This window comes from Nymphaea colorata, chromosome 1 (genome assembly GCF_008831285.2).
Source record: "Nymphaea colorata isolate Beijing-Zhang1983 chromosome 1, ASM883128v2, whole genome shotgun sequence".
In the NCBI taxonomy this organism is placed as follows: Eukaryota; Viridiplantae; Streptophyta; class Magnoliopsida; order Nymphaeales; family Nymphaeaceae; genus Nymphaea; species Nymphaea colorata.
Genome location: NC_045138.2, coordinates 7,891,990 through 7,919,643, shown reverse-complemented (window position 1 = coordinate 7,919,643; position 27,654 = coordinate 7,891,990). Strand labels below are relative to the sequence as shown.

General features: G+C 38.6%; 1 protein-coding gene across 1 annotated transcript; it reads right to left on the bottom strand.

Annotated features, from left to right (window-relative positions):
• Positions 1–909: 909 nt before the first annotated feature.
• LOC116246061 (linoleate 13S-lipoxygenase 2-1, chloroplastic-like) lies at positions 910–9,649 on the bottom strand. The gene is made up of 9 exons (XM_031617750.2): positions 9,168–9,649; positions 8,320–8,588; positions 6,384–6,621; positions 5,951–6,277; positions 5,775–5,860; positions 5,489–5,599; positions 3,705–4,006; positions 2,062–2,328; positions 910–1,884 (listed from the first exon to the last, which is right to left on the bottom strand). Exons 1-9 carry the CDS (start codon positions 9,574–9,576, stop codon positions 1,125–1,127), a joined length of 2,769 nt encoding a protein of 922 aa, XP_031473610.1. The 5' UTR covers positions 9,577–9,649; the 3' UTR covers positions 910–1,124.
• Positions 9,650–27,654: the final 18,005 nt, after the last annotated feature.

Sequence of the window (27,654 nt, the reverse complement as noted above, 5' to 3'; positions counted from 1 at the left end):
AAGAAAGGAAGACTCATCAAGAGCGTGAACAAAACAGACCTAAAGCTTATTCATAAGAAGAATGGAGCCACCAAAATAGCTCACAGGACTCAACATTGTCAATGAGCCGAGATTGTCAAAACGTGATTGAATATAAGAAAGGAGGATTGTGCTATGATGCGCTTTACTTCAAAAGCTACAGTGCACGAAGTAAAATATAACATGGTGGAACAAGAACCATGTGGGGCCAATAGAAAGTAGAATCCAGTCAACAAGTAGAAATTAGAAGAATTGTGAGGTGGTAACAACTTCAACCGCAGGGAGTTCTGGCCATCGCTTGTGCAATTGCATTTACAAATTAATGGTTAGACAGATTAGATGCTTAATTATCCACAAAACTTGTAGGCATGGAGTAGGATGCTTTTGTCCCAGGTCTGATCATCCAAGACCAAATCCTTCTTCTTCATGAACTAGTTAATAGATTGGAGAATCATAGTGACTAGTCCTTGCTTTTAACTGGATATCTCCTAATGTATACTTTCATAATTGAAACGCACTCTACGCACCTGAGATGGGAAAGGTAAGCTAGAAGAATCACTTTACCCAGATTCGCTGGGACTAGTGTTCTACCTGCGGACCTTTTTTTACACGGTTGACGTGAATCTTGTTAATTAATTAGTAAAAGTGAATCACGATCCAGTTTATACCATCAAATGCATCTTACAAGAGTTCGAGCAAACTCATCAATTGTTGGTTTTGATAGCATTTTTATGGATATCAATTTTTAACATGTTTTAAAATAATGGGTAGTTGACAATGTTATCGACCAATATGTCCTTGGCATTAAGGTTTAATGTTTGGCCGGTAGTTCTCGATTCATATGATCCAAAATTGTGCAAATAGCTTTCCAATATCGACTGGAATTGCTAAACAAAGAAAGCTATGACCACAAAAAACATGAACCAATACAACAAGGGATCGATATTGTTCTCATTCACATTCTAGTTCATTTCTTATTTATGAGAAAGATTAACAGCTAAGTTTCAAAGTTCTATCCCCTAAGCTCATCTAAACTCTAAAGTGCCATGATCGAACAACTTGATAAAATCTTTACTTCCACATCGATCCTGTTCTTTCCCTCCACTTCAAATGGAAATGCTAGTTGGGATTCCCTTCCCTGTAACACCCGGTTGAGAGAAGGGCTTAAGGAGCTCATACGGGAGGATCCCTGCCCCCGATCTATTCCTCAGCTCCCTGTTCGTGTTCCTCTCATCTATGATGCGCTCGATCTGCTTCAGCTTCCCGTTGAACTTCTCAAACACCGCCATGATCGCCGGATCAGACTGCCACACCGGCTCGGCCTGCTGCCCCAGGTACTCCTCATCGATCGAGTGCGTGGACAGCACGTCGAGTATCGCCATCACCAATGTCGCCTGAGTTTGCGACGGGAAGCAGCCGAGGAGCGCGGACTCCGGTTTCTTGAGGAACAGGTCGAAGTGCATGGCCGAGTCGTCCTCCGTTGGGATGTTCGTCCGGGCGATCGTCGGCCGGTTGGGGAAGTATCCGCCGTACGGGTACTGGCCGAAGTTGACGGCCGCATGGTGGCCGGATACGACCCAGATGATGGTGGTCAGCACCTGCACCAGGCTCTCCCTCGAGTCCAAAGCCGGCCACCATGGTTCGTCCTTCTTGTCTGCGTGGCCCTTGTTCCGGACCTCCGACCACCATGCCTGGAGCTCGGCGTCTGAAACTACTTTTTGAGAATCTTCATAAAAGTGGTTGACATAGTCGGCGACCCACTCTTTGGTCGCCGACCAGATGAGGAGGCCGTCGTTGGCAAATGGGTAGTCGTCTATCACGAGCCTTACGCCGTGCTCGGCCGTCGGGTCCTCCACAGCCATACCCCTGGAAGAAGATTAATGGCGTGATCTCCATGAAAGTCCAGGCAAAGTTTCTTGTACAGAAACTGTGAGTTTTTTAGTCTTTAGATATATATGTAAATCTAAAGAAGCAAAGATTTTCGATTCGTTCTGCAATAAGATTTTCATCAACAAATTAAAAGTGGTGAAGCTAAGGGCGGACCTTTGAATGAGATCTGCAGGAAGCGCCTGGTAGTCGAATCGCCAAAGCTTGTCATACGCGGCAGAGCTGATTTCGATGGAATACTTCAAGGGAGAGAAGCACTTCTCGATGATGCCGTCGGCATTGATCAGGTCCTGCCTGGCGAGCGCGTTGATCTCCATAGTGTACCGGAAGTGTGGGTGCAGCAGCCTGTAGATGGGGTGCATGGCACTCAACTGCCTGTTGGCTGCTATTATATAGGGCTCGGTGCAGCAGTGAGTTCTCAGCCTGCCACAGGATCAAATGAAATCGCTAGAACTTTCAAGCAGGCTAACTATATATGTAAAGATACAGCCAGCTTAACATATGGAAACCATGAGCTAAAAGAAATCAAAACTTAAACACGTGTTTTTGTTATTCAATCAAAACTTTTACATGGTTTTGCAAAAGTTCATATAAAAGTCTTAGAACATGCATTTTGTATGCTCATACACAATAAATATATAGATTTCGATCTCATATCCTGTCAAAATTGGTCGTAGAAATGTGATAATTTGAATACTGCTATGTGATCTTTCTTTAAATATGAACTACGTTGATAATTATGGTATCATGTGCCTTAGCTTGGGTTCTAAACAGCCACAGCTTAAGTACTAGCTAGTTTGTTTTGTTTGTATACTTTCCAGGCTGGTTTTATGCCAAAGCTGATTATATATGCTGTTCTTGTGTGTGGAATTTCATGTGTCATTTTAATAATGACAAAATATGTCATGATTAATACAAAAAAGAAATTTTTTGTAAGGATAAAAAAAAACACGTAAAAAAAGATTTGGAGATTTAATAAAGATAAAATTTATCAATTTGTATATATATATATATATAATCTAATAAACATTACCTCATACATCTGACGTTGTCTTTTTATCTTATAAATCTTTTGTTATCTCATAAACATTATCTCATACTTATACTTAGCATTATCTCATGCATATATTCATCTGTTATCTTATTATCTTATAAATCTTTTGTTATCTCATGAGCATTATCTCATAATTATTTGTTATTGCATACCTATTTATTAACTCACGTGCATACATATACAGTGTTTGAGCATGAAAGTAAATGTGCAATAGTGGAGTTCACATTTAACGTACGCTCATTATATACCTTATTAGTGTATATAATGACCAGAAAATGGTCACTAAAAAGGGAAGTCTCCTACAAGGATAAACATGGGTATTGAAAAAGTTAAAAGTCTAAAATGGGTCATTTCTTTTTTAAAATTCCCAAGATAGTCCAACTCCAAATTTTTTTCTTCCGTACATGGGTATTGTTGCATACACCACCCCGGTGGATGCAACTCACTCTCTTTTATATAGTTGGAAGCATGTAAGAAAATTTGTGCTGTGAGTTGAGAGTTTGAAGTGGAGTTCTTGTCTTGGCACGCCCACATCGGTCAGACCCACTTTCAGGCACATTAACTAAATCACTGTTTAACTTAGACAAAGAAACAGTAGACTCATATGCAGTGAAATGGTGCGAGCCTGAACCATAGAGGAGTTTGATCCATGTATTGACTGGACTAGGCTCACTTATGCCTCATCCACAGCATGTTTTCACATAGACCTCCCTCTATCACACTATCACAGAATTAAGTCACTTACCAATGGCTTACGAGCTGGTGATATCCTGAGTCATGAGCTAGAAAATGTGCCTTGGCAAGCCTCCAGAGCCATACATTGGTTGCGTCGACACCTGGTGAGAACACTTGCTTCCATTGTGGCTTGGTCGAAGAAGGTGGGCGGGTGAGCTCAATGGCAACCGGTTCTAATGTGCCCAATTTGTTGTGGAAGAAGAGGGCCCTTGATCCATACAAGGTCGTGCCAGAGAGCTCTCTCACCTTGTTCACATAGGGCAGCAAGATATCATGGTAGTCCACTATGAACAGCTTCTTTTGCTCTATGGCCTTCTCTCAAGCACCATTCGTGTACATGCAAGATATCAAAATCTATTCAGACCATATGTGAACAAAACATATTCAATCACCGGTGCAATAGATGTAAGTGAATTAGTGTTATATCAGATACTAAAATCAATCCTCCGGGGTGATTTTTCCTTTTCATTCTAGGGTATTTTTCCTTTGGGTAAGGGGTATTTCTGTTTTTTGCCAAAAGCTAACTTCATATTCCTTATGTGGCTGTTTAAGAACAGTAGCATTATGTTACATTACCATGCATCTGACCCAAAAACTGATTAGATTCATTAGACACTTTAAAAAAATGGTTCATTAATCTATCCCACTTTTTGAGGTAGATGCATGAGACAGTAACACATTTACTGTATCAAAAAACAACCGCTATAAATGCTTTTTTTCATCATATTCAGTTCAATTCAAGACCCCCTAGACTAAATCTGCTTTGCAGGTAAACACTAGGGCCAAAAGATGAAATGCCCATGAACTAGAAGATAAATGAACTGCTCGAGAAGGACAAAAGTGGAAGAGCAAGTTACTTTTCAATAAAGAAGAAAATATCCTTAACGGCTTGTTTGGTTGGAGAGAAAGGGAGGGAAAAGGAGGAATTGAGCAATCTCTCCTTTGTTTGGTTGGTTAATTAGAAATAATGGAATGGAAGAAAATGTGTTTGGTTGCGAGGGGAGGGAAAGGAAATGGAGGGATTGTGTAGTGTAAATGCAATCCCTCTCAAATCGGACGGATTGGGAAGGAAAGGAAAGGAAGGGAATAAGAAGAGTCTTTTTATTCTCACACTACTCCTCCCATTCCTTTCCTTTTCTTTCTATTCAAACAAGTTTTTAAATCATCTCTTTCCTTTCCTTTTCATTCATTTCTTTTCCCATCCCTTTCCTTTCCCTCTCTTCCTTTCAAACAGGCGTAAGTGAAATAAAAATACCCTTCAATGATGTACGAATTAAATATTGGGGGGAGAGAGAGTGAGAAAGAAAGAAGAAACTATCTCATAACTATGTATGTACAATGAGTTGGGCACGACTCGAATTCACTCATGCAAGATCGACTCTAGCTCGACTCATTTATTCAATGAGTTGAGCTTGAGATTGAGTTAGAACTTGAGTTATAAACTAGTCGAGAGCTTGAGTTAAAACTCGAGTGTTATTTGAGCTCGACTTGTTTAAACTCAACTTAACTCGTGTCTTCCTTGTTCATTAATTTTCTGGGGCTTGTCAATAATTCTTAACAAATTTTCACATGCTTTTTGTGGTATTCATTTTGATTTAAAGAATATGTATAATTGTATATATATGAATCAAATGAAGTGTAGTCATAAAGCTCGGCTTGAGCTTGAGTCAACCTTGAGCCCAGCAATTTGTGACCAGAGCCAAGCTCACTGCTCAGCTCACTTTTTGTGCATTCTTACTTTTTAGCAAGGCTGAGAGCAGTACAAAGGAAAAGAGAGAGAGAGAGAGAGAGGACCTCTTCAACGGTCATGACTCCTCTTATTTGTTGTTCAACGAGCTGCTTGGTGATGGCCGATTCAGGAGGGCCATACACTTTTGGATCGAGTTTACTGACAATAGGGAACTCCTGCAAATTGATATCAAACAGCGCCAAATAACAGATCAGAAGGAAACCCAATCCTCGCTCAGGCGTATCAAAGGGGGGAAAAAAAAACGTGTAAGAAAATTGAACAAAAGCAACGTCCAAATTCAAGAGGGCATCTAAAAGATTATCAGTACACGATGTGGTGAAAATATTTTACCGTGAGTAACTGTATGCTGAGTGGGTTAAGTCCCGCCAAAGTCTGGCGAGCAAACTCTTCATCTCTAAACCAAGAAAACTTGTCCCCTGAGACAAACACGAACATGATTCTCTTCCTCCATATAAGTCGCAAGGAGATGGATTGTCCAAGGAATCAAAATTAAATGGGAAACGTACTCTCAATCATCTCTGGCATTTCAAACAGCAGGAGCTCCTGTCCTTCCATTAACTTCACTAATCTTGGCACGACTGCATTGAGGAGGCTTGTGCTGCTTCCAGGCTTCTTCATTCGAAGGCCATCCTGGAACAGCGTATCAATGGCTGTGAAGAAGGGGAACCCTACGGTGTCATCCTTCAACACAGAGAGCAAATTTGGGACCAGAGTGTGGAGGACAGACTTCAACGTCTTCGCTGAGAAGGTCACTCCCTTCACCCCTGAGAAAGCCTCGTCTCTTGGTACATAAGGGGTCTGCAGCGCTCCAACTCTGGTTTCAGACTGTGGATCTGTACATGGCAATACCAGGCTTAGCATGACATGTTAATTAATTCTTATATATATATATATATATATATATAATATAACAACTACTTTCGATATAAGTGAGATCACCTTTCTTGGATTTGGATCGACCGGTTCTGCAGCGCCTGGGATAGGGATGTTCTTTACCACCAAGAACTGGCCTCTTCAAAGAATCACTGGAATCTGGATTGCCCAAGTCGTTATATACATCGTAGTCGTATATTCTCTCATGGGTCTTTCTTTCTCCTTCGCCATTGCCGCGAAGCGTCTCCAGCTCCTGAGTTCTCAGCTTCTTCAGGCCTTCCGGTGTAGCGCTGGGTAGGAAACTCTGTTTTCACATTTTTTTTTTTGTGCATTTAATTAGTACTACCAATTTTTTTTTTAAATATTACAAATTTAAATCTAATTCAAAGAGGGAAAATTGAATCCAAAGTTACCAAGTTTACTTGCGAGGACCGTTTGAAATAAAAATCAAGAAAAGAAAGATAATGAACATTTTCATCAGCTAACATTATTTCATATCTTTTTCTTCTTATTTTTCTCTTAATCATCTAACTTATGGAGGGTGCTTGAATGACTCACCATAGCCAAAATCACGATTCATTCACTCCTCCAATGAGTATTATAAATGCACTTATATGAAAACTCTTTGTCTTTCCAAAGATATGAATTTGGGAAACAATAATTCATTTTTTTTGTTGTGTAAATAATGTTAATGATATAAATGTTCTGTTGTCAATAGGATTTTTTTATTTTATTTTGATAAGGATTGGAAGAATGGCATTGTACAAAAAATATAACAAACATGGTAAGTTAAAATGTTTGTCGGTGCCTTTTTGGACTTTACAGACTTCATCTCTGGTTTAGCAAACGGCAATTTTGGATATACGTAAATCCAATCAAATTAGAATCTCTAGCTGAATTGGAAACGACTAAAAGGTTCTTATATCTTAAAAAGAGACCTATCATTTGAGCATCATGCCAGATAATGAGTCGAGTTCGGGGGGCAAGGTTATAGCTTAGAGCCCATACTAAGGTCAAAACCGGACTCGGCTTCTTGAAAAGTCGAGCTCAAACCCATTCCAGTTAAAATTTAAAAATATATATTTAAATATAAAATAATATATACATATAACTACTCATAATATATATAATTATATATATAAATCAATAAAAATATTATTAAAATAAGTTACAACGGTTAAGGCTATTGTGAGGCAAACGTGGCATTAGGGCGGGAAGACGTTCGCAGCCGGAATATTCCCTTCTTTGGAACGCGTGAATGTGTTCTTTTTCTGGAAGATTGCTTTTTTTAAAGAAGACAACTTTCCCCCTATCAAACGCACTGTAACTGTGACACTTTTAAGGCCAAACATGGCCGGACTGGAGGCTGACGAACATGGCCTGACTGATTTTACCTCACGTCAGCGCGTCTCCCAACGACTCCCCATTAAGATTCTAAGTAGTCACAGGACGCTCAGCACCAAAGCCCAAACTTGGCATTGGTGCCATGGACGTCAATGGGTGGAACTTGAATATTCTAAATATTCTGGACAAATATGATATTTTGAGATAATAATAATACTAATGACACATATTTAACGTACGATTATTTTTTTATTTTATATATATATGTCGTCAAATATTTAATTATTTATATATATCGGCGCCCATAAAAATTTATGATATAATACTCCTTAACTAAAATTATTTTGTGGTTCTGTCCAGGCATATGAATTGAACAGATAGCTACGCTGGTGGCTGATGAGAAGGGCTTTTACTTCAGTGGAACAAAGTTAGAGAATATTTGTCCAAAGTGGATAGGTACAACTGAAGACAGCAAGCACAGTTACCAGTCACAGTTATATAGATGATACAAAAGAATTTTAACAGTCCAATTTAAGAGGTCTGGACCTAGTAAGATATATGCCATCATATATATATATATATATATAAGTAAGGCAATGGAGACTTGGATATCCAATTTTATTATGGCATTAAGTGATCAGAAAAGCCAAAAAATTACCTTGTCGGTGAAGAAGACCCTCTTCTGAGGACTGTCCTTTTGGGGGTGGACCCAGGAGTTGCAGGTTATGTGGACGTCTCCCTCAGGGAGACCTCGGAGCTCTATCTCTTTGAAATACATCTCCGTGTGGTGGACGTTGGTGATAAGCACAGCCCCCACCTCCCCGAACCCACTTTCCACCTCCAACTTCGCCTCATACTTTTGCACCCCATCTCCTTTCTTCCCTTTGTGTGCCCATCCCTTTATGCTCTCCTTCTCCTTCCCATTTTCTGAAACGTGACCTCCAATACATTAATATAACCGTAGCCGTGCACCGAAGCTGGTGACGTGCATTGCACCAGTGGTTGCAATAATCATATTTTTATTAAAACAATTTAAAAAAAAATTAAAACGTTAAAAAAATTCTAAAACACTCAAAATATCTAAAACATTTACTTTTTTATAAAAAATTGTAAATACAAAAATATACACGCAACTCAATCAGGCCGCACAAATGTCTGTGCATGTTTCATTAGTCTACTTCTAAAGATGCTTAAATTTGACAGGTTTTTAAAAGAGATTAAATATCACACTCCATTTTTTTCGTCGTTTATAACTGAGCTGGGTAGCTTTGGATCATAATATATATATATATACATACATATATATATATAAAAGAGTTTCTCTTGTTTGTTAACGTCTATCCGTTAAAAACTGCGTGTCGGCTGGAGCGGACGGAGCATCCGGACAACTAGAGCAAGCTACGCTTGTATCTGTAGGCCGAAGCATGGAGAAATCTAGGGTTTTATCCGTATATATGTGAGAAACTGTAATATAAAATGGTTTAAGTAAATGATGCTGCAGCTTACCAAGGTTGAGCTCTGAGCTGACGAGCTCAACTTGGATGGATTTCCCGAGCAGGTCAGCTATGTCATCGAGCCCCCGCCCGATCCCAATGTTAGCGAGGAGACTCTCCACCTCTGTCTGCACGGAGATGGTAGCCGTCACGGTGGACTTGCCGGCGCCTTTGCCGGTGGCGGCAGGAGCTGCAGTAGCCGGAGATGCACAGGAAACGACCACTACTCTGGCCGGAGATCTTTCGCCGATCTCTTGACCAGATCGGCGACGACGACGATGAAGGCGCACCAACGGAACGGACTTGACGGCCGGCAGCGCAGCAGACGAGGAGTTTCTGCCATTGGGAGAAAGAAGGAATTCTTGGGGAACCGCCAGGAAGCGCGCTTCCCGAATCGCATAGGCATGTGTACCCAACATCATTCAAACCAATAACGTGGATACGAGGGAGAGAGGGAGCAAGAGAGAAGTAGAGGGAGGGAGCGGGGAGGGAGCGAGGAGTACTGAAACTTAGCATCGGGGACTCCATTATATAGACACTGAAACTTGTCATTAGGGAGAGAGAGAGACTTGAATTGAATCAAAGAGAGAGAAAGAGACTTGAATTGAATTAAAGAGAGAGAGAGAGAGAGAGAGAGGGACTTGAATTGAATTAAAGAGCGAATAAATCAAACAATTCTTTGTTGAAAACTTAGCATAAAGAGTTTGATGTGCAAAATGATTGGCTTTTTCTCCTAGAAGGTAAGAGCACTGATAAAAATTAATAAGCAACGATAGAAAGAGAAAAACTTATGGACGTCAACCTTTGAACACGTGTGTTATATCAACAAGAACAAGGTAGAACAAAACCTGACTCACGTGCCGAAGCCTATAATTTAAAAAGAAAAAAAGGCTGAAATATGATCTTTGAAATTGTGTATATATGTTGAACTAAAATTTTTTAAAATTTGTAAGTTAATTTTTTTTTTTTTTTAAATTCGATGGTAGACCAGCCCTCCGTAGACGCCAATGGAATAATAAAGACAAATTTCATGGGAAGCTTCCCAGAAAATAAAACGAGCCACTCCATGTATATAATCAGTCACGCCTCTTACTTTGTCGAATCTTGCCCGTCGTAAAATTTAGTTTAAACATAAACCAAATGCTGAAGTTGACGTGATACAAATCATATCATGCAAAGGTTTAAAAATCTGCAGTCCTAGCTTTCTGGGGCCATAAAATTCAAATAGCATATTGGCTTTAAATTCTTTATAATAATAGAATATTTTCATATATATACATATATATATCTATATTTATATATTGCATTTAATTGGACAACTAAATTCATGAAAAACATGTTGAAGACAATAGGGATGAAGCTGCATGTGGCGCCACCACAAGTTTGCCACGCAGACCCGTGTCCCCTTTGAACACACGTGGTTTTGTGGGGGCAATTGCCCCACAGCCATTCCAAAAGGTTTTCCTCTCACCTGGAAGCTTCGGGGTCCATCAATGGTTGGTGGATGCAATGAAAATCCAGAAACAATTTTCTCGTGCAAAATTATCTTGGAAGACTCAAAACGTTTGCCTCTCACCCACAAGCTTAGGGCTCTGCCAAATTGCCAATGGTTGGTTGGTGGACTCTCAAAATCACAGATAAGAAATTCCTCGTGCAAAATTATCTTGGAATGTGCAAAATGTTTGCTTCCCACCCAAAGAGTTCCGGGCTCCGCCAAAAGTTGGTGGATGCAATGAGAAATCACGGAAACAATTTTCTCGTGCAAAAATATTCTTTAGGGGCCGTTTGACGTAGAGTTGGAAAGAAGTTTTCAGAAATTCAAAAAATAGAAACAAAATCTCGATTCCAAAACCTTTCTATGTTTGCTATACTTGGGTTTATTTTTGAGGAAATAAGTTTCTTAGTTTGAGAAGAATGAACGATGAAGAAACAGAATCGTTGGATTAAGGAATGCTTTGATCGCTCAACGGTGACTTTTTTCATCCTAAAAATTTCTAAAAACCAATTCAACAGTTATTTTTTTCATCCTCAGTTTGATGAGCAAGAAAAGTTTTTAAAATTTTCAATGCTATACAAAATATCTTACCCATCAAACGGACGGACCCTTAATGTGATATAAGAGATAGCAAGCAAACATGTTATTTGTCGTTAACGTATCAGCCAATACTTGACTTCAATGGCAGAGACCATGGCGGCTCCACCAAACATTTCTGTCATTAGAAGAGCTCATAACTAATCTATGATGATCCAAAAATTATTTAGTTTATAATTAAACTATGATGATCCAAAGTTTATGTAACTGAAGGGCACATGGTATAAAATTTTAAGAGGCACCAATATATAAATAAAAAATACTTGCAAATGTTAACATAAAAATTTAGGTTTTTTAGGTATCCGTGTGGGCAACCGTGTGGGCTTGGTGCCCTTCAATCAAAATAATCCTATCCTTGAATCAAAATAATCCTATCTTCAAGGTAAGGTGGGAAGAGAATAGCAAGTTACAAATTGGGGTAGCAGAACAGGAATTTCTACTACCTTCAATCATGTCAGGCGGTCTGCATCTGGTCCACCGCTCCTTTATCTTATTTCCCTCTCTTTCTACAAGGGCCGGACAAGTGGTCTATCGTGACCGCTTGGTACGGCCCATATTTGAACCGCCATGTTTTCATCAACAACGAGGAGTGTGGGGCCCGCTGGTCCATGCTCTCATTTGCCTCTTAGTTTGAGAAGGGCCGGACAGGTGTCTACTTAAAAGATATTCATATATCTCGTTCGGTCCCCACTCCGCTCGCTGTCCTTAAATATCCGTATCGTTTGTGGACTTATGGACGGCTCCTAACGGTGAGGAGGTCATCCCATTCGGAGCTTGGAATACTAAGCATTATTTTTTTATTTTAAATATTTTAAACATATTTATTAATTAAATTTTTGAACATTTTACCACGTCGAAACCTGGTAGCAACAATACTTAGTGTTTTTTTATTGAATATTTTAAACATATTTGTTAAATGATTTTTGAATTAAAAATATAAAAAATTTAACAGTCAATACAATGTTGTCCAAATCGATACTTCCACAAAATTGGAATATCAAAATAACACTTACATTATTCATGTACTTTAGGAAATGATGAGTCGAACCCTACTCACTCAATATGCTTTTTATAGTTAAATGAAAGAAAACTGGTATGGGTTAAAAAAAAACTTATAACATAAAAAAGTATCAAGTTATAACAAATGAAAACATGGTTTTGAATGATATAAGCACAACAGGAAATCAGCCTTGGGTTTCTATCCTTCATTTAAAAAAAAAAAATTAAGAAAAGCTGAAAACTTAGGGTAAAAATAATAAAAAATTCTAAAAAGAACGAATATGTTGACTTAGAACGACACAAGTTTCTTTTATGAAAATACTTTTTTCTTTAAACAATATGTTCTATTAATAAGCAGCTTGATGAAAGTTTCTCCTAAAAATCGAATACCTATTCGTTGGCTTTTAAAAACTAAGCAATGATTGGTCATTTATACAAACTTTACGTACTACTTGTCACTTTCTAAATATTATTCAATGCAATTTTGGTACCACCTAAGGACGAGAGAGAGTTATGTACACACCTGTGTACGCAGCCAGTGAACGATGGACCCTACAACTTTTATATGTAAAGTTTTAATATTGACTTTAGTTAATATAAATGTATATGTTTATATTTAATTAAATATCCTTATAATATGTAAAGATTCAGTAATCACCTTCGTAACAAGAAAAGTACATATGCATGTTTATTTAAATGCTCTTGCATTGCATGAACGCAACATACGTACTTTAACATGAGTTCCTTCATTCCTTATGCATCTTTCCAGCAAAGGAAGACAGTCAGGAACAAGAAAAAAAAAAAAAGAGAGAGAGGTTTTCGCTGAAGGAAAAAAGGAGACGGGAGGTTGCCGATGAAGAAAGTTTGGCCTTTGTGGTGATATCATTATTATCGTTGATGTCTGTTTCCTTTTAGCCCAATGAGCTGCCAACTCAAGGGATACCATCGGAATGGGATTTGAAAGCTACGTAACTTAGTTTTTTCTTGGTTTATTAAATATAAAAAAAAAATTACCTATTAATTGTGAAGAAAATTCGAAAAAGAAGAAATAAACCGATACAGAGCCAATGCCTATCGGTCGAAGCGCCATAACGGTAACACAATTTCAAAACCGATACTGACTACATCGGATGATTTCGATGTTTTGGGTCTCACCGTCTCATGAAAGTGTGACTAACCTTTGAGTTGCATCAAGGGATGTCAATACATTGAATTCGAATCTATATATCATTTATTATAATCTGATTTATCAGATGTTCACGTATTTAGATCATATTTGGACTTGAATATCAATTAAGAAACATTTATAACATATCTAAATCCACATTTTGTTTTTAATCAAATGTGATCCACATCCAACTTTTGTTTTCATATTTCGATTCGAATATGACTTTTGGATACATAGCTGTAACTGGGTATTTAAAACTAAATTTCAACCAAAAAAATTATTGGATATTATTTCACAAAATTCGAATAAGGTCCGGTCGATTTTCTGATGAGATGTTAAATTTTTTCCTTACCCGGTTTTCTCAGGATATCCAAATCCAATTCATTGACATCCCTATTTCCACATTAAAATAATTAAAAGTCACTTAAAACTAATTGAAAAATTAAAGAACCAGAATTTTTCTTGGAGGAATTCATTGATCCATTTTTAACTTAACAAGCATCATATGCATGTCGTACCCTGGATCGCTATAAGTATACATGCAACCCCAAAACCAAGTAACCAGATTACAGTTTACTTTTCACTCCTACATCGGTAGATATATGTTAGAATATGAATCTGGATATGGATCCAGTAACTACCATCTCTCGTGTTATCCCAAAGGTCGGAAAGTTTTCCCACTTTCACGTGGAAGTTGCAGTAGAAAGTGATTACCAGTTTTTATCTTTTATCTGTTTACGGTGGAAATATTGCCACGCGTGTTGCATATTTTCTAATGCCTGTCAGTTTTTTGTCAGAGCCTGCCGGTCAGATTCACATGAAAACTATTTTTAACGCTTGTGTGTATCACGTCCCACATGCTTCATTTAACCTTCTCAGTGATCCAGGAAGTTCACTTTACCTTATTTTGTTTTCAAGTTAGGAGTTTTCAAGTGATCCACAGTTTCACTGTACTTTATTTTGTATTCAAGTGTGAGTTTCAAGTGTGAGTAATTCATTTCACTATTTTTAAAAGAGGACAGAGCATGTTTTCATGGTAGAAAAATAGACTACATTGAAGGTGTGATAATAATCACTCCAAGATTCGAACATGAGTGTGTTTATAAGAAATCGACACCTTGTCACCCAGTACGCAACGACCCGTCAACTTATATATTATATATTAACTTTTTTTTATGACATTAAAAATTAATGACGTAAAGGCTTAAAATAAAGACCTACTATTCACCCCCCAGCTATTGCGCAAATATACCAAATGCACCTTAATGTTTAACAAAACTTACCTACAAGTTAAAAGAAGTACGATGCCTGGCCCTGTCTACCTCATTTGGTACCAATGATTCAGGAGTTTCAGTTTTCACAAAACTTACCTGAAAGTTAGATGGTTTTCAGTTCTTGTGATATGGAAGTTGTTTCCCTTGGGAAGAGCGGTGTCTTCTTGTGGTTGTAATGGCCTTGGTCGCATTTGGATGTTGTTATGTTTTCAGTCAAGAGGTTCAACTTCCAAGTGAAAAGCTTTAGGGGGCATTTGGATTACACTCCAAAACTAGGTTTTAGATATGAAACTTGATTTCACCTCCAAAACATAGAATGTTCTGGATGCCATCAAAACGGGCTTTGAGGAAAATCCAGTTTTGACAAAATCATGGTTTCACTGTCAAAACATAGAATGTTTGGATGCCATCAAAAACGGGTTTTGAGGAAAATCCAGTTTTGAAAAAATCATGTGAAACCTGCTTTCTCCTTCAAAACCTACAATGTTTGGATGTCATCAAAACCGTTTTTGAGGGAAATAGGGAAATCCAATTTTGACAAAATCATGTGAAACTTGGTTTCACTTTCAAAACATTAAATGTTTGGATGCCATCAAAGCAGGTTTTGAGGAAAATCCAGTTTTTGACAAAATCATGTTAAACTTGAATTTTCCTAATTCTCCTCCAAAACCTACAATGTTTGGATTGTTGGAGCTTTGGTAGAAATCTAGATAGCGCACAAACGAAAATGCAGAAATTCGAAAGAAGCATTCATGATTCATGTGTTCAAATAGGGCGGAAGTAGAACCTGTAGAGGTGACCGCCGACTGAATGTCGGCGGCTGTGGGAAGAACGGCTACAGTCCCCATAGAGTCATTCTCCTGCGGAGGTAGCGGCGGCGGCGGCGGCGGCAATGGGTTTCTCTCCTCAGCCATAGTAGCCCAGTGATGTGAACAGACAATTCACGTATGGCTAAGGGGGCCGATTACCCAGACGGTAAAAACTGAATGTGTCTCACACCATCACAAGACACAAGTATTTATACTTAAGGGTCCGAAACGGATGTGGACCCGTATCGACGCAGGACTATCCAGATGGAGAAATCCCAACAATCTCCCACTAGTCCAAGTTGATATCAAGGGTAAACAAAATGAATGGATTAGCCTTAAAATCCATTCCAAGGTCACACTTTGTTGTCTTACAAAACTTCTCAACAAACAAATGAGAATACAAAATAAATAGACAACAAACTGTATGTGATCACATTCATAAATGTTTGCATAATAGTGTGTTTACATTGAACTACACAAACCCATCCTCTTAACATGTTCAAAGAACATACCAGATGCTAGCGCTTTAGTAAGAGGATCTGCAACCATATCTCTAGTTCCAATGTATTGAATACACACTAGTTGATTCTCTGTCCTTTCCTTAACAACAAAATACTTAAGTTCCATATGCTTACAAGAAGTAGTACTTTTGTTGTTGTTGGAAAAAGACACTGCAGCTTCATTATCACAGTGAACCTTAAGTGGTCTATCAATGGATTCCACTATCTTGAGCTATGAAATGAAGTTCTTTATCCAAATTGCCTGTGATGTAGTCTCATATAATGCAATGAATTCTGCTTCCATGGTGTGAGCAGCAGTCACAGTCTGCTTTTTGCTCCCCCATGAGATAGCACCTCCTGATAGAAGGAAAACAAAACCAGTAGTAGACTTTCTACTATCGGTACATCCTCCAAGATCGGCATCAGAATAGCCAATCACTTCTAAATGGTCCACCTTGCGATATGTCAACATGTAATCTTTTTCCCTTGCAAGTATCGCATGACTCTCTTTACGGCCTTCCAATGTGCCATGCCTGGATTAGACTGAAATCTACCAAGCATGCCAACAGCAAAAGAAATGTCAGGCCTAGTACAAATCTGCGCATACTGCAAGCTGCCAACCGCAGATGCATATGGAATGTTGATCATTTGTGCCTTTTCAAATTCGTCCTTTGGACAATCCTTTAGGCTCAATTTATCCCCTTTAGCTATGGGTGCCGAAATAGGAGAACAATTCTCCATCCCATATCTTTTAAGAACTTTATTGATGTATGCTGATTGGAAGAGACTTAAAACACATTTAGATCTGTCTCGACGAATCTCAATGCCAAGAACAAATGAAGCCTCACCCATGTCCTTCTTCTCAAAATGAGATGTGAGAAAATGTTTGGTTTCTGTTAGCAATTAAAGATCATTTGAAGCAAGCAAAATGTCATCCACATATCAAGTCAAAATTATGAACTTACTCCCACATGTCTTAAGATACATACATCGATCAATGATGTTTTCTGTAAACCCAAAAGTCGTAATGACTTCGGAAAACTTAATGTACCATTGACGTGAGGACTGTTTAAGTCCATAAATCGCTTTATTAAGCTTGCAAACCAAATGATCTTTACCACTCTCAGAAAACCCTTGAGGTTGATCCATATATACCTCTTCATCCAAATCACCATTCAAGAAAGCCGTTTTCACATTCATCTGATGTAGCTCTAAGTCAAAATGAACTACAAGTGCAAGGACAATCCTCATTGATTCTTTAGCAGAAACAGGTGAATATGTCTCATTATAGTCAATGCCCTCCATTTGTGTGAATCATTTAGCAACCAATCTTGCATTGTATCTCTCTATGTTGCCTTTAGAGTTCCTCTTGATCTTATAGACCCATTTACATCCTACGGGTTTTACTCCTTCAGGCAACGACACAAGGCTCCACCTCTGGTTTTTAACCATAGAGTCAAGCTCTTCTTTCATGGCATTAATCCAGTGCCTATATTGTTTGCTTTCAATGGCTTCAATGAATGTGAAAGGATCATCATCAACATCTATGAAATCACTAGGCTCTTGTAGGTATACCACATAGTCTGATGATATGGCAGATCTCCTGGCCCTTGTAGATCTACGAACAGGTAATTGATCATTTTCAATTTGTATGTTTATATCCTGTTCGTGTTCATCAGCATGATCTACACTTAATTCATCTGGATCTGATGCATTGCCTGTATGATTTGCATTCAGGTCATCCTGGGAGACAACATAATCATACACATTTATATTCTCTTTATCAGGTCTACTTTCAGTATCATGTATTTTCTCAAAATTGAGGTTTTGTAATGCATCTAACCCAAATGAGCCATCTTCCAAGAACTTAGCCTTATCTGTTTCCACAATATGAGGTGTATGAGATGGACAATAAAACCTATAGCCTTTCGATCTTTTTAGATAACCAATAAAGAAACCACTGGTTGTTCTAGGATCAAAGGCTTTTATGTAGGGGTTATACAATTTAGCTTCAGCAGGACATCCCCATATGTGCATATAAGAAAGAGAAGGTTTCCTACCTGTCCATAACTCGTAAGGAGTTGTGGGAACAGCGTTAGTAGAAACCCTATTCTGTATATGCACTGCTGTCCTGAGAGCTTCACCCCACAAGGTTGAGGGAGAGTAGAGTAATTTAACATAGCTCGAACCATTTCTTTAAGCGTACGATTTCTTCTTTCAGCAACACCATTTTGGTAGGCGCTGCCTGGCATAGTGTATTGAGGCACAATGCCTTCTTCTTTTAGAAATCGCACTAATGGTCCCTCCCTTTGTCCCATCTCAGTGAACCTACCATAATATTCACCACCTCTATCTGATCTGACTATCTTGATAACCTCACCGGTTTGTTTCTCTACTTCTTTCTTATAATCTTTGAAAACTTGACACACATCGGATTTTTCAAAGATTAAGTAGAGATACAAATACCGAGAATAGTCATCTATAAAGGTGACAAAATACTTTTCGCTTGTGTAATAAGGAGGGAAAGGTCCACAAACATCTTTGTGAACGTTCCTAATCTTTAGTACATCGCTCGGCACCTTCTTTATATATGTTAGTTTGCTTTGCCTTTATGCAATCAACACATATGTCGTTATCTGTAAAATCAAAAGATCGTAAGATCCCTTCATTTAAGAGTCTCCTTATTCTCTTTTCAGAGATATGACCCAAACGGCGGTGCCATAGCATATATGAATCATCCTTTATGGTACTATGCTTATTGCCAATTATATTATGACTAGAAACCAATGATTCAGGAGATTGGATCTTCACATTCAACTTGTATAAACCATCACACAAAATAGCAGAACCAATTTCAACAAGATCTTTATAAATCAACATTTTTGAATTTTCAAACTTTAAATAGAAATCAAATTTGTCCAGTCTTGATACAGAAATTAAGCTTCTACTATATGATGGAACAAAGAAAACATCATGAAGATCCAAAACAAAGCCAGTATCAAGCCTAATCTGGCATTCTCCTACAGCTTTCACATGTGAGCGCATTTTGTTTCCTGAGAAAATGCTCCTCTCATGTAGTGTTGGTTCCATTTTGCTCAGAAAGTCCTGTAAATTATTAGCAATATGCACAGTAGCACCAGAGTCAATCCACCAGCTATTAATAGGAACATGTAATATATTACTTTCAAGTGAAACAAATGACATATTACATTTTTTCTGTAACTAATTCTTGTACTTGATGCAGTCTAACTTCTTATGCCCCATTTTCTTGCAAAAGAAACACTTTATATGGGATAAGTTAGTCTGCGCAATTTGAGAAGCAGTTTGTCCTGTTGACTTCTTCTTGGCACTCCTTTTCATTGAACTTTTCTTTATGCCAACTTTACCAGCCCCAGAGTGAGAAACCATATGTGCACTTTGCAACTTCTCACCATTCATTCTTTCCTCCTCTTCAACACACTTAGACATCAATTCATTGAATGTCCATTCAGTATTATGTGTGTTGTAACTGATCTTAAAAGGAGTGTATTCAGCTAGTAAAGAGGTCAAAGTAAAGAATACCAAGAATGATTCAGAAATAGTCAACTTAATGTCATTCAATTGAGAAGCAATGTTCCTCATTTCTAACATATGCTGGCGAATGTTACCCCCTCCTTGATATTTCATAGATATTAACTTTGACATTAGGGTACTGGCTCTGGCTTTATGAGAACTGACAAACTGAGCTTCAACTGCATCCAAGAACTCTCTCACCGATCTACAAGGTGGGATAGCACCACGTATGTTCTTAGCGACCCTTGATTGCAAAAGCAACAAGCTTAGTCGGTTAGAACACTCCCACTAGTCAAAATACACTATTTCATTATGTGTATTTTCTGGTGTAAGAGGTGGTGGCTCAAGTCGCCTCAAAGCCATGTCCAGATCCATATACCCCAATGTAAACACAACATTTTCTTTCCATTCAGCATAATTCGAATCATCAAGTAAAAGGATAGAATTTGAGCCATTAAAATAAATAGAACCAGGCACTGCAGACGACAAAAAACATGTATAAGTTGACATGCATTATATGAGACAAACCATATGGAACAGTAAACCAAATAAAGGCTCTTCATGTCTACTATTTCCAACACAAATACCAGGAGTCATTAGGATACTACTTTGGTAATATACCTAATACGCACATATATTCCGTCTTAACTTTATCTACTAAAACTAAGAAATGTAAATCCAAACTATAGTTAAGCATAACACCTTTGGGTGTAAAATGACAGAACTATGTAAGGATCTATTTTCCTATTTTACTTTACTTATTCTCATAAACATAACACACTACCTTTGGGTAATTATGCTACTTCAAATGAGAATAAGTACAACATGAAACACTAATGTGCCTTTAAATCATGCATAGTCACTTTGGTGAGGTATGACATGATTTAACTAATCATAGGCTCTTTACATTAGCGTTATCGTACAACTTTATGATCATGCAATAAAATTTAACTTTAGCATAATCCTAAACAAAACATGATACAAAAAACATAATATGTCACAATAACACATTTAAAAATGAAATACACGAATCACATGAATCATTTTTGCATAATCAACTTAATGCTATCTAAATTATTCATTAAAGCTCCATAAAACAAAATGAATCGGTCCGTATCGATCTAAAATGATCGAACCAATCCATTAATCACCTTAAATGGACATAAAAACACATATACCAGCTTCCTCTAGCTTAGAACTGGTCCCGTATCAGTCCTAAATGGACCGAACCAATGGAAAACTAGATGAACCAGTACCGAAAGGAAAAGAACCGGTCTCAAACAACTCTGAATCGGTTCAAAAGGGCCCGAATCGGTTTTAAAACTGAATGAACCGGTCTGAAAATCAACTGAACCGGTCCAGAAAAGATCCGAAACGGTCCCAAAATGCTCGAACCGGTCTTGAAACGGATCGTATCGGTTCTTAAACGAACTGAATCAGTTCTGAAACGAACCGAATCGGTTCTGTTTATAAAATCAGACCGAATGCATACGGATCGGGTCCAACCGGACCCGACCCCATCCGAAAAATAAAATCAAAGCGAGCGGGTTTTTTTTTTAAACGTTTATGAATCCGAGTCGGGTCAACATGACCCGACCCGGGTCCGACCCACCCCGCCTTCCGCCCGACCAGCTCCCGCTCGACCTAGCGAGCAGTTTCAGGGAAACCGAAACCGCCGCTCGTCTACCATACACCGAACGGCGGAAACCTCCTCCGGCAGGCTATGGGTGGGCGCTGGCAGGTCTCACGGCGCCGTCCGGCGACGGAGAAGAGCCCGGCGGTGGAGATTTGGAGGTGGGTGCTGGGGCGAAGCCCTTTCTCCCGCTCCTCTGCCCTCCTCTGTTGGTTCCTTCAGAAATTGAAAGAGAAAACAGGCAGACAGAGATGGATGGGTGCCGGCCGTCGCCCAAAACGGCGGTCGCTGCCCGCCATTTCGCCATAACCGCCGGCCCCGTGCTTCTCCGTCGCCCAACTCCCTGCCGTCCCCTTTCCCTCAAAAAATAACCGACGGCTTCCATCACCCACGCGATGGAGGCCGTCGCCCTCTTTCCACATTTCTGCCCTATTATCTTTGCGTGAAAACAGAATGCAAAGGAAAACGTGCACAGGAATCGTGGTGTGGGCCCATAACCCATTGTTGGAGCTTTGGTAGAAATCTAGATAGCACACAAACGAAAATGCAGAAATTCGAAAGAAGCATTCATGATTCATGTGTTTCAAATAGGGCGGAAGTAGAACCTGTAGAGGCGACCGCCGACTGAATGTCGGCGGCTGTGGGAAGAACGGCTACAGTCCCCATAGAGTCGTTCTCCTGCGGAGGTAGCGGCGGCGGCGGCGGCAATGGGTTTCTCTCCTCAGCCATAGCAGCCCAGTGATGGGGACAGGCAATTCACGTATGGCTAAAGGGACCGATTACCCAGACGGTAAAAACTGAATGTGTCTCACACCATCACAAGACACAAGTATTTATACTTAAGGGTCCGAAATGGATATGGACCCGTATCGACGCAGGACTATCCAGATGGAGAAATCCCAACTTGGATGCCATCAAAATGGGTTTTGAGGAAAATTCATTTTTGACAAAATCATGTGGAACTTGATTTCACCTCCAAAACTAGAATGCTTGGATCAAAACGGGCTTTCAGGAAAATCCAGTTTTGACAAAATCATGTGAAAGTTAGTTTCACCTCCAAAACCTAGAATGTTTGGATGCCATCAATATGGGTTTTGAGGAAAATCCTGTTTTGAAAAAAATCATATTTTGTAAAAAGGGGTAAAAATCCTGACTCCCACCAAGTCATTAATAAAAACTAGGGTCGGGGTGTATCACTCAAAAAAAGAACAAAAACCCCACATTTTGAGAACTCATTAAAAAACTTGTTTTTATATAACCAAGTTTTCACAAAACGGAGTTATATGAGGGTGCCAACCACAAGAGAAATTTCAGATACTTGGACACCCTGCTTTTCAGAGTGGAGCAAGAGGCTGGCCCTTTATAAAGAAGTAAACGGATGACGAAAAGCAGGATTGTCATGAACTCGCGTAGTTGTTGGTCATTGTAGCTACCAATTAAGAAAGGCATATGCTTTTCCATGTTCCATTTCCCTGAACATAAACCTCCCATGTTCCCTTGTCTCCTCCTCCCATCCTTGCCTTTCCCCATCTCCCCTTTCTCCTTTTCCTCCACATAAATTATTAAAACTGACTTGAAAATGGCTTTTTTATTTAATTCTTACTGCACCAACAGATTTTTACCTAGAAGGAAGAGGACCACCATATACTTGGATCCTTGGTCCTAAGAACCTTAGCCAAAAATGGTAAAAATAATTTGCATTGGCAGTAATTTTATAGGAACGGGTTCATAGGAGTCATGAATCCTCGAGGGCGATTGAAAAGCACTAGATCATTGGCTTTGAAAGGGAAGGAACATTTGCCCTTCTCTTTTTCTTAAAGTGCTATAACTATATTCTCAGCTTCCGCTATTCTCATTCAATGGTGCTCCATACAAACAACAATGCTTAGCTGTGCCATCTATCATGGAATTTTAGCATGTCCAGGCAGAAGCCTTTGCTCTTTTCCAACAAATGTCCTTAAGGTTGCTTCGACCGACGCTGTTCCACCAACGACAAAAACCGCTTTCATGAAGATGATAACTGCTGCCTACAACCGACAACTCTCTTTGCTGCTGCGAATGTTTGAAGCGTTATGGAGAAGCCTCTGCTCCACGACCGATAAACTTACTTTTTCCTTTTTCACTTACAGGCTTTTTGGGTCATTCTCGCAGTCCACATTGGGCACGCTCTATTCTAAAAACCATTTTGCTGCATCAATGAGTATTTTTGGTCAATAACACCTTCAGGTATGGGCTTCTCGCATCATTCCTACCATCCACCTCGGGGCATTAGTGTCGGTCGAGTGCACTCATTCGACCCATGTTGGTGCCTATTCGACTTTTGAGTTAATGTTTGAAATAAGTGGCTTATGAGATAGTAAAATATTTATGGCATAATGTTTGTTAGATAATGGAATATTTATGAGATAATGAGATAACTTTATGAGCGAAACAAAAAGACAAGGATGGTATTACCGCTAATAGGGGTATATTGCTCAAAATGATATGCATATATGAGACCGGCAAATTTCACTTTTATCAAATCCACAAACAAATCTTCTTTTTGCGGTTCACTTTTTTGTCCATACATAGAGTTCTGTTTTCTATTAACGATAGGTAATTTATGTCATTGTTAAGATGGCGCACAAAAATTTATAGAAGAGCAGCGCATGCTTTGCATAAGGGCGGACTATTAATATTATTTTCACGGTATTTTTTGTTTAGGCGCCTAACGACATAAAAAATAAAAAAGGAAAACAAACGGCCCCAACTTCACCCTTTTGTGCTAGTTTATATTTCATCCTTAGCTTCACAAAAATGAGTAGTGAGCATTCTGAGGGTATCCTAACGGTGCCTGATATCCGACCCGCCTCAAGCTTGAGTTGGGTCAGCTTGACTTAGTTCGATAATTGTTTTAAAATATTATTTTTTTTAAATGTAGATATCATTATATATCTTTTGTTATAGTTAATTATATTTGTGTATTGAGCTATATTATTATTTTTTTTATTCTAATTGGATTGGAGTAGGTATTCAGTCCCAGGATGCAGACAGTCAGACCGAGCCCACACTGTGGTCATAGACCATGCCAAACCCAAAGCTCAGCCCTATTCAAAGTACAAAACAGCTTTTCACTTAAAAAGATCTTCAAAATCTCTCCTTTGTGTTACAGACTCTCCCTTTTTGAGTGAGTACCATTCATATAAGAACAAGCTCTCACCCAACCCAACCCCTTGCCTTCTTTATAAAGTACAAGGTCAGGCTTATATGCTTAGGACACTAACTATGTTATGTGTCATGCTTCAACGTGTGCATCAGTAACATCAATTTTCTGATGAGATGTTAAATTTTTTCCTTACCTGGTTTTCTCAGGATATCCAAATCCAATTCATTAACATTAAAAGTCACTAAAATTAATTGAAAAATTGAAGAACCAGAATTTTTCTTGGAGGAATTCATTGATCCATTTTAACTTAACAAAGGTGGGAAAGTCTTCCCACAAAGTAACTTTCACGTGAAAGTGGCAGTAGAAAGTGATCACCAAAAGGAAGAAGTTAAAAGATGTCAAATTCTGATGAGATGTCAGTTTTTTTCCAGAGTCTGCTGGTCAAACTCACATGAAAATTATTTTTAACTGTCAAAGCTTGTTTTTGTGCGTGTACACCCACCTGAGAATAATGTCCCACCTGCCTCATTTTTTGGAGTTTTCGAGTGATCCATACAGATCCACCACTGTACCTTATTTTACTTTTAAGGGTGAGTAGTTCATTCCACAGTCTCTAAAAGAGACAAGAGCATGTTTCGAAACTTTTTACAATTCAGAAGTAGATGGTACTGGGAATTCAGAAGTAGTTGGCACTGAAACATGACAGTGACCACTCCAAGATTCGAACACAAGTGTTTATAAAAGGTGGACCACCTTGCTGCCTACACTACCACTCCTCCACTTATATATTCACTTTTTTTTTATGACATTAAAAATTGATGATGTAAAATCTTAAAATAAAGACGGACCACTCACCAATCTCTGCCCCATCTATTATGCTAACACTCTTAAAAGGATATACCAAATGCACCTTAATGTTTCACAAAACTTACTACAAGTTAAAAGTTAAAAGAAGTACAATGCCTGGCCCTGTCTACCTCATCTGTTACCAATGATTTAAGAGTTTATTTTTCACAAAACTTACTTGCAAGTTAAATAAGAAGAACAATGCTTGGTGCCATTTCTACCCCATTTGGTACAGATTTTCTTGTTGTTCCTGCTTCTAGAGAATATGTGGCAGAAATCTTGGCCATTGAGGCCGGTTTTAGTAACATTGATTCCAACTATTATACTTTCGAGGAAACAATCTCTCCACCAATAATGTGTGCATGACAATATGGTGTATAGTGGCAGAAAATGAAGCATGGAACAGTATGCACCCCAAACTTACGCAAATCCCTTTATATAAATGTGTATAATACTACTCATTGGCCAACATCCCCTCATTACTTATGATTGTACAGATTTGTGCCCTCTTTAGCCGAAATTTTTTTCCTTTTGTCACTAGCCGTCTTTTGGTCCAAGGATCTTGAAATATTTGGCATCAAATTTCACTATTCAGACCCATTTTGGTAACATTAGTTTCCACTATTACACTAATGATGGACCATACCACTATTGACAGGGGCGGAACCAAGGGGGGGCCCTAAACTAGGTTACCCTCAAAACGATGTTTGAGAAGTAAAACCGTGTTTGGCTTCTCAAACGCCTTTTGGAAACCTGGTTTTTAATTTCAAATCCGCTTTTTCCTTAGTGTTTTTCCAAACCTGCCTCAACATTGTTTTGGGACAACATGGCATTGTTCAAATTGGCAATAAATGCCTCAAAAAATTATGGGATTGATGTCATTAAAAGTGAAATATACAAATTTTTGGGGGAAAATTCATAGTATCCAAGTGCTTTTGCCCCGAATTTTGGGGGGAGATTCATGGAATAATATGTTACATGGTTTTATAAATTTGCCTCAATTTTTGGACCAGTTTCACTAAACGGCAACATTTTATTATTGGTGCCAAACAACCTCTTATTAATCGAGGTGGACTAGCTCTAATAAAAAACACCCCTAGGATTGAAGCAGGTCATCACCGTTTGACATAATCTATGTAAAGATTTCATTAATTATGTTTAAGTAAACTAAAAAACATATATTCTTTCTGGAATTCACCCCAACCATGACATCAATGTTGCTATAGGTAAACTGTTAGCTACCATTAAAGATTTATGTATGTATCACCACTAATGACACACAATTGTTTATTAGGAATTTATGAAGGGTTTGATTCATTTTTAAGAGTAAATATATATTATTTTGTTTTGAAATATGTTAGATGGTTTTCAGTTCTTGTGATATTGAAGATATTTCTCTTGGCAGAGCAGTGCCTTCTTGTGGTTGTGACGGCCTTGATCGCATTTGGATGTTGTTATGTTTCAGTCATGAGGTTGAACTTCTAAGTGAAAAAAGTGAAAAGCTTTAGGGGCCAAAGGGCATTTGGTTACACTTTAAAACTAACTTTTAGATACCAAACTTCATTTCACCTCCAAAACCTAGAATGTTTGGATGCCATCAAAATGGGTTTTGAGGCAAATCTAGTTTGCACAAAATCATGTGAAATTTGGTTTCACCTCCAAAACCTAGAATGTTTGAATGCCATAAAAACGGATTTTGAGAAAAATCCAGTTTTGACAAAATCATGTGAAACTTGGTTTCACCTCCAAAACCTAGAATACTTGGAGGCCATCAAAACGGGTTTTGAAGAAAATCCAGTTTTGACAAAATCATGTGAAACTTGGTTTCATCTCCAAAACCTAGAATATTTGGAGGCCACCAAAACAGGTTTTGAGGAAAATGCAGTTTTGACAAAATCATGTTGTGTAAAAAGGGGTAAAAATCCTGATTCCCACCAAGTTATTCATAAAAACCAGGGTCGGGGCATATCACGCAAACAAGAAAACCCATATTTTTAAAATTCATTAAAAAACTTGGTTTCCATATCATGTTTTAGCAAAATTGTGTTAGATGAGGGTGCCAACCAAATGCGCACTTAATCACGTTTTGTAATACCTGCGCTTTCTTTGTGTAAGAAAACTGTCAAGCAGGGAGAGATCGAACAGCATCAAGATAACTGGGAGTTCCCAATTCGTGGCTTGTCTTTTTTTCACCGCTCCAAAAGGAGGTCATGACTTTTTCAGCTGCATATCTTGTTCATTAGAAGGAGATGAATTTGGATCTATATTCCCATGTGATGCCACAGTGCTGCTTTTTCTGCAGACTGGAGTCGGGTGTACGCTGGACGTGATCTAGAAAGTCCATGTGAATTATTCCGCTCCTCCAATAAACTCATGACAGAGATTCCACTCTGACTTCCCGGAAAAAAAAAACAGTGTAGGAAATGCAGTTTGAATCGGCCACCCGACCTGGTTCACTGCCCCACCACGTTCCTTTCACTTG

What these genes read in the sequence shown, in the direction of transcription:
- LOC116246061 (XM_031617750.2), bottom strand. Translation starts at nt 9,576, where the DNA reads ATGATGTTGGGTACACATGCCTATGCGATTCGGGAAGCGCGCTTCCTG. An exon ending in CAGCTCAGAGCTCAACCTTG is followed by an intron (nt 8,589 to 9,167) that starts GTAAGCTGCAGC and finishes GTCACGTTTCAG; the next exon opens with AAAATGGGAAGGAGAAGGAG. An exon ending in GAGTCATGACCGTTGAAGAG is followed by an intron (nt 4,007 to 5,488) that starts GTCCTCTCTCTC and finishes GCTTGAGAGAAG; the next exon opens with GCCATAGAGCAAAAGAAGCT.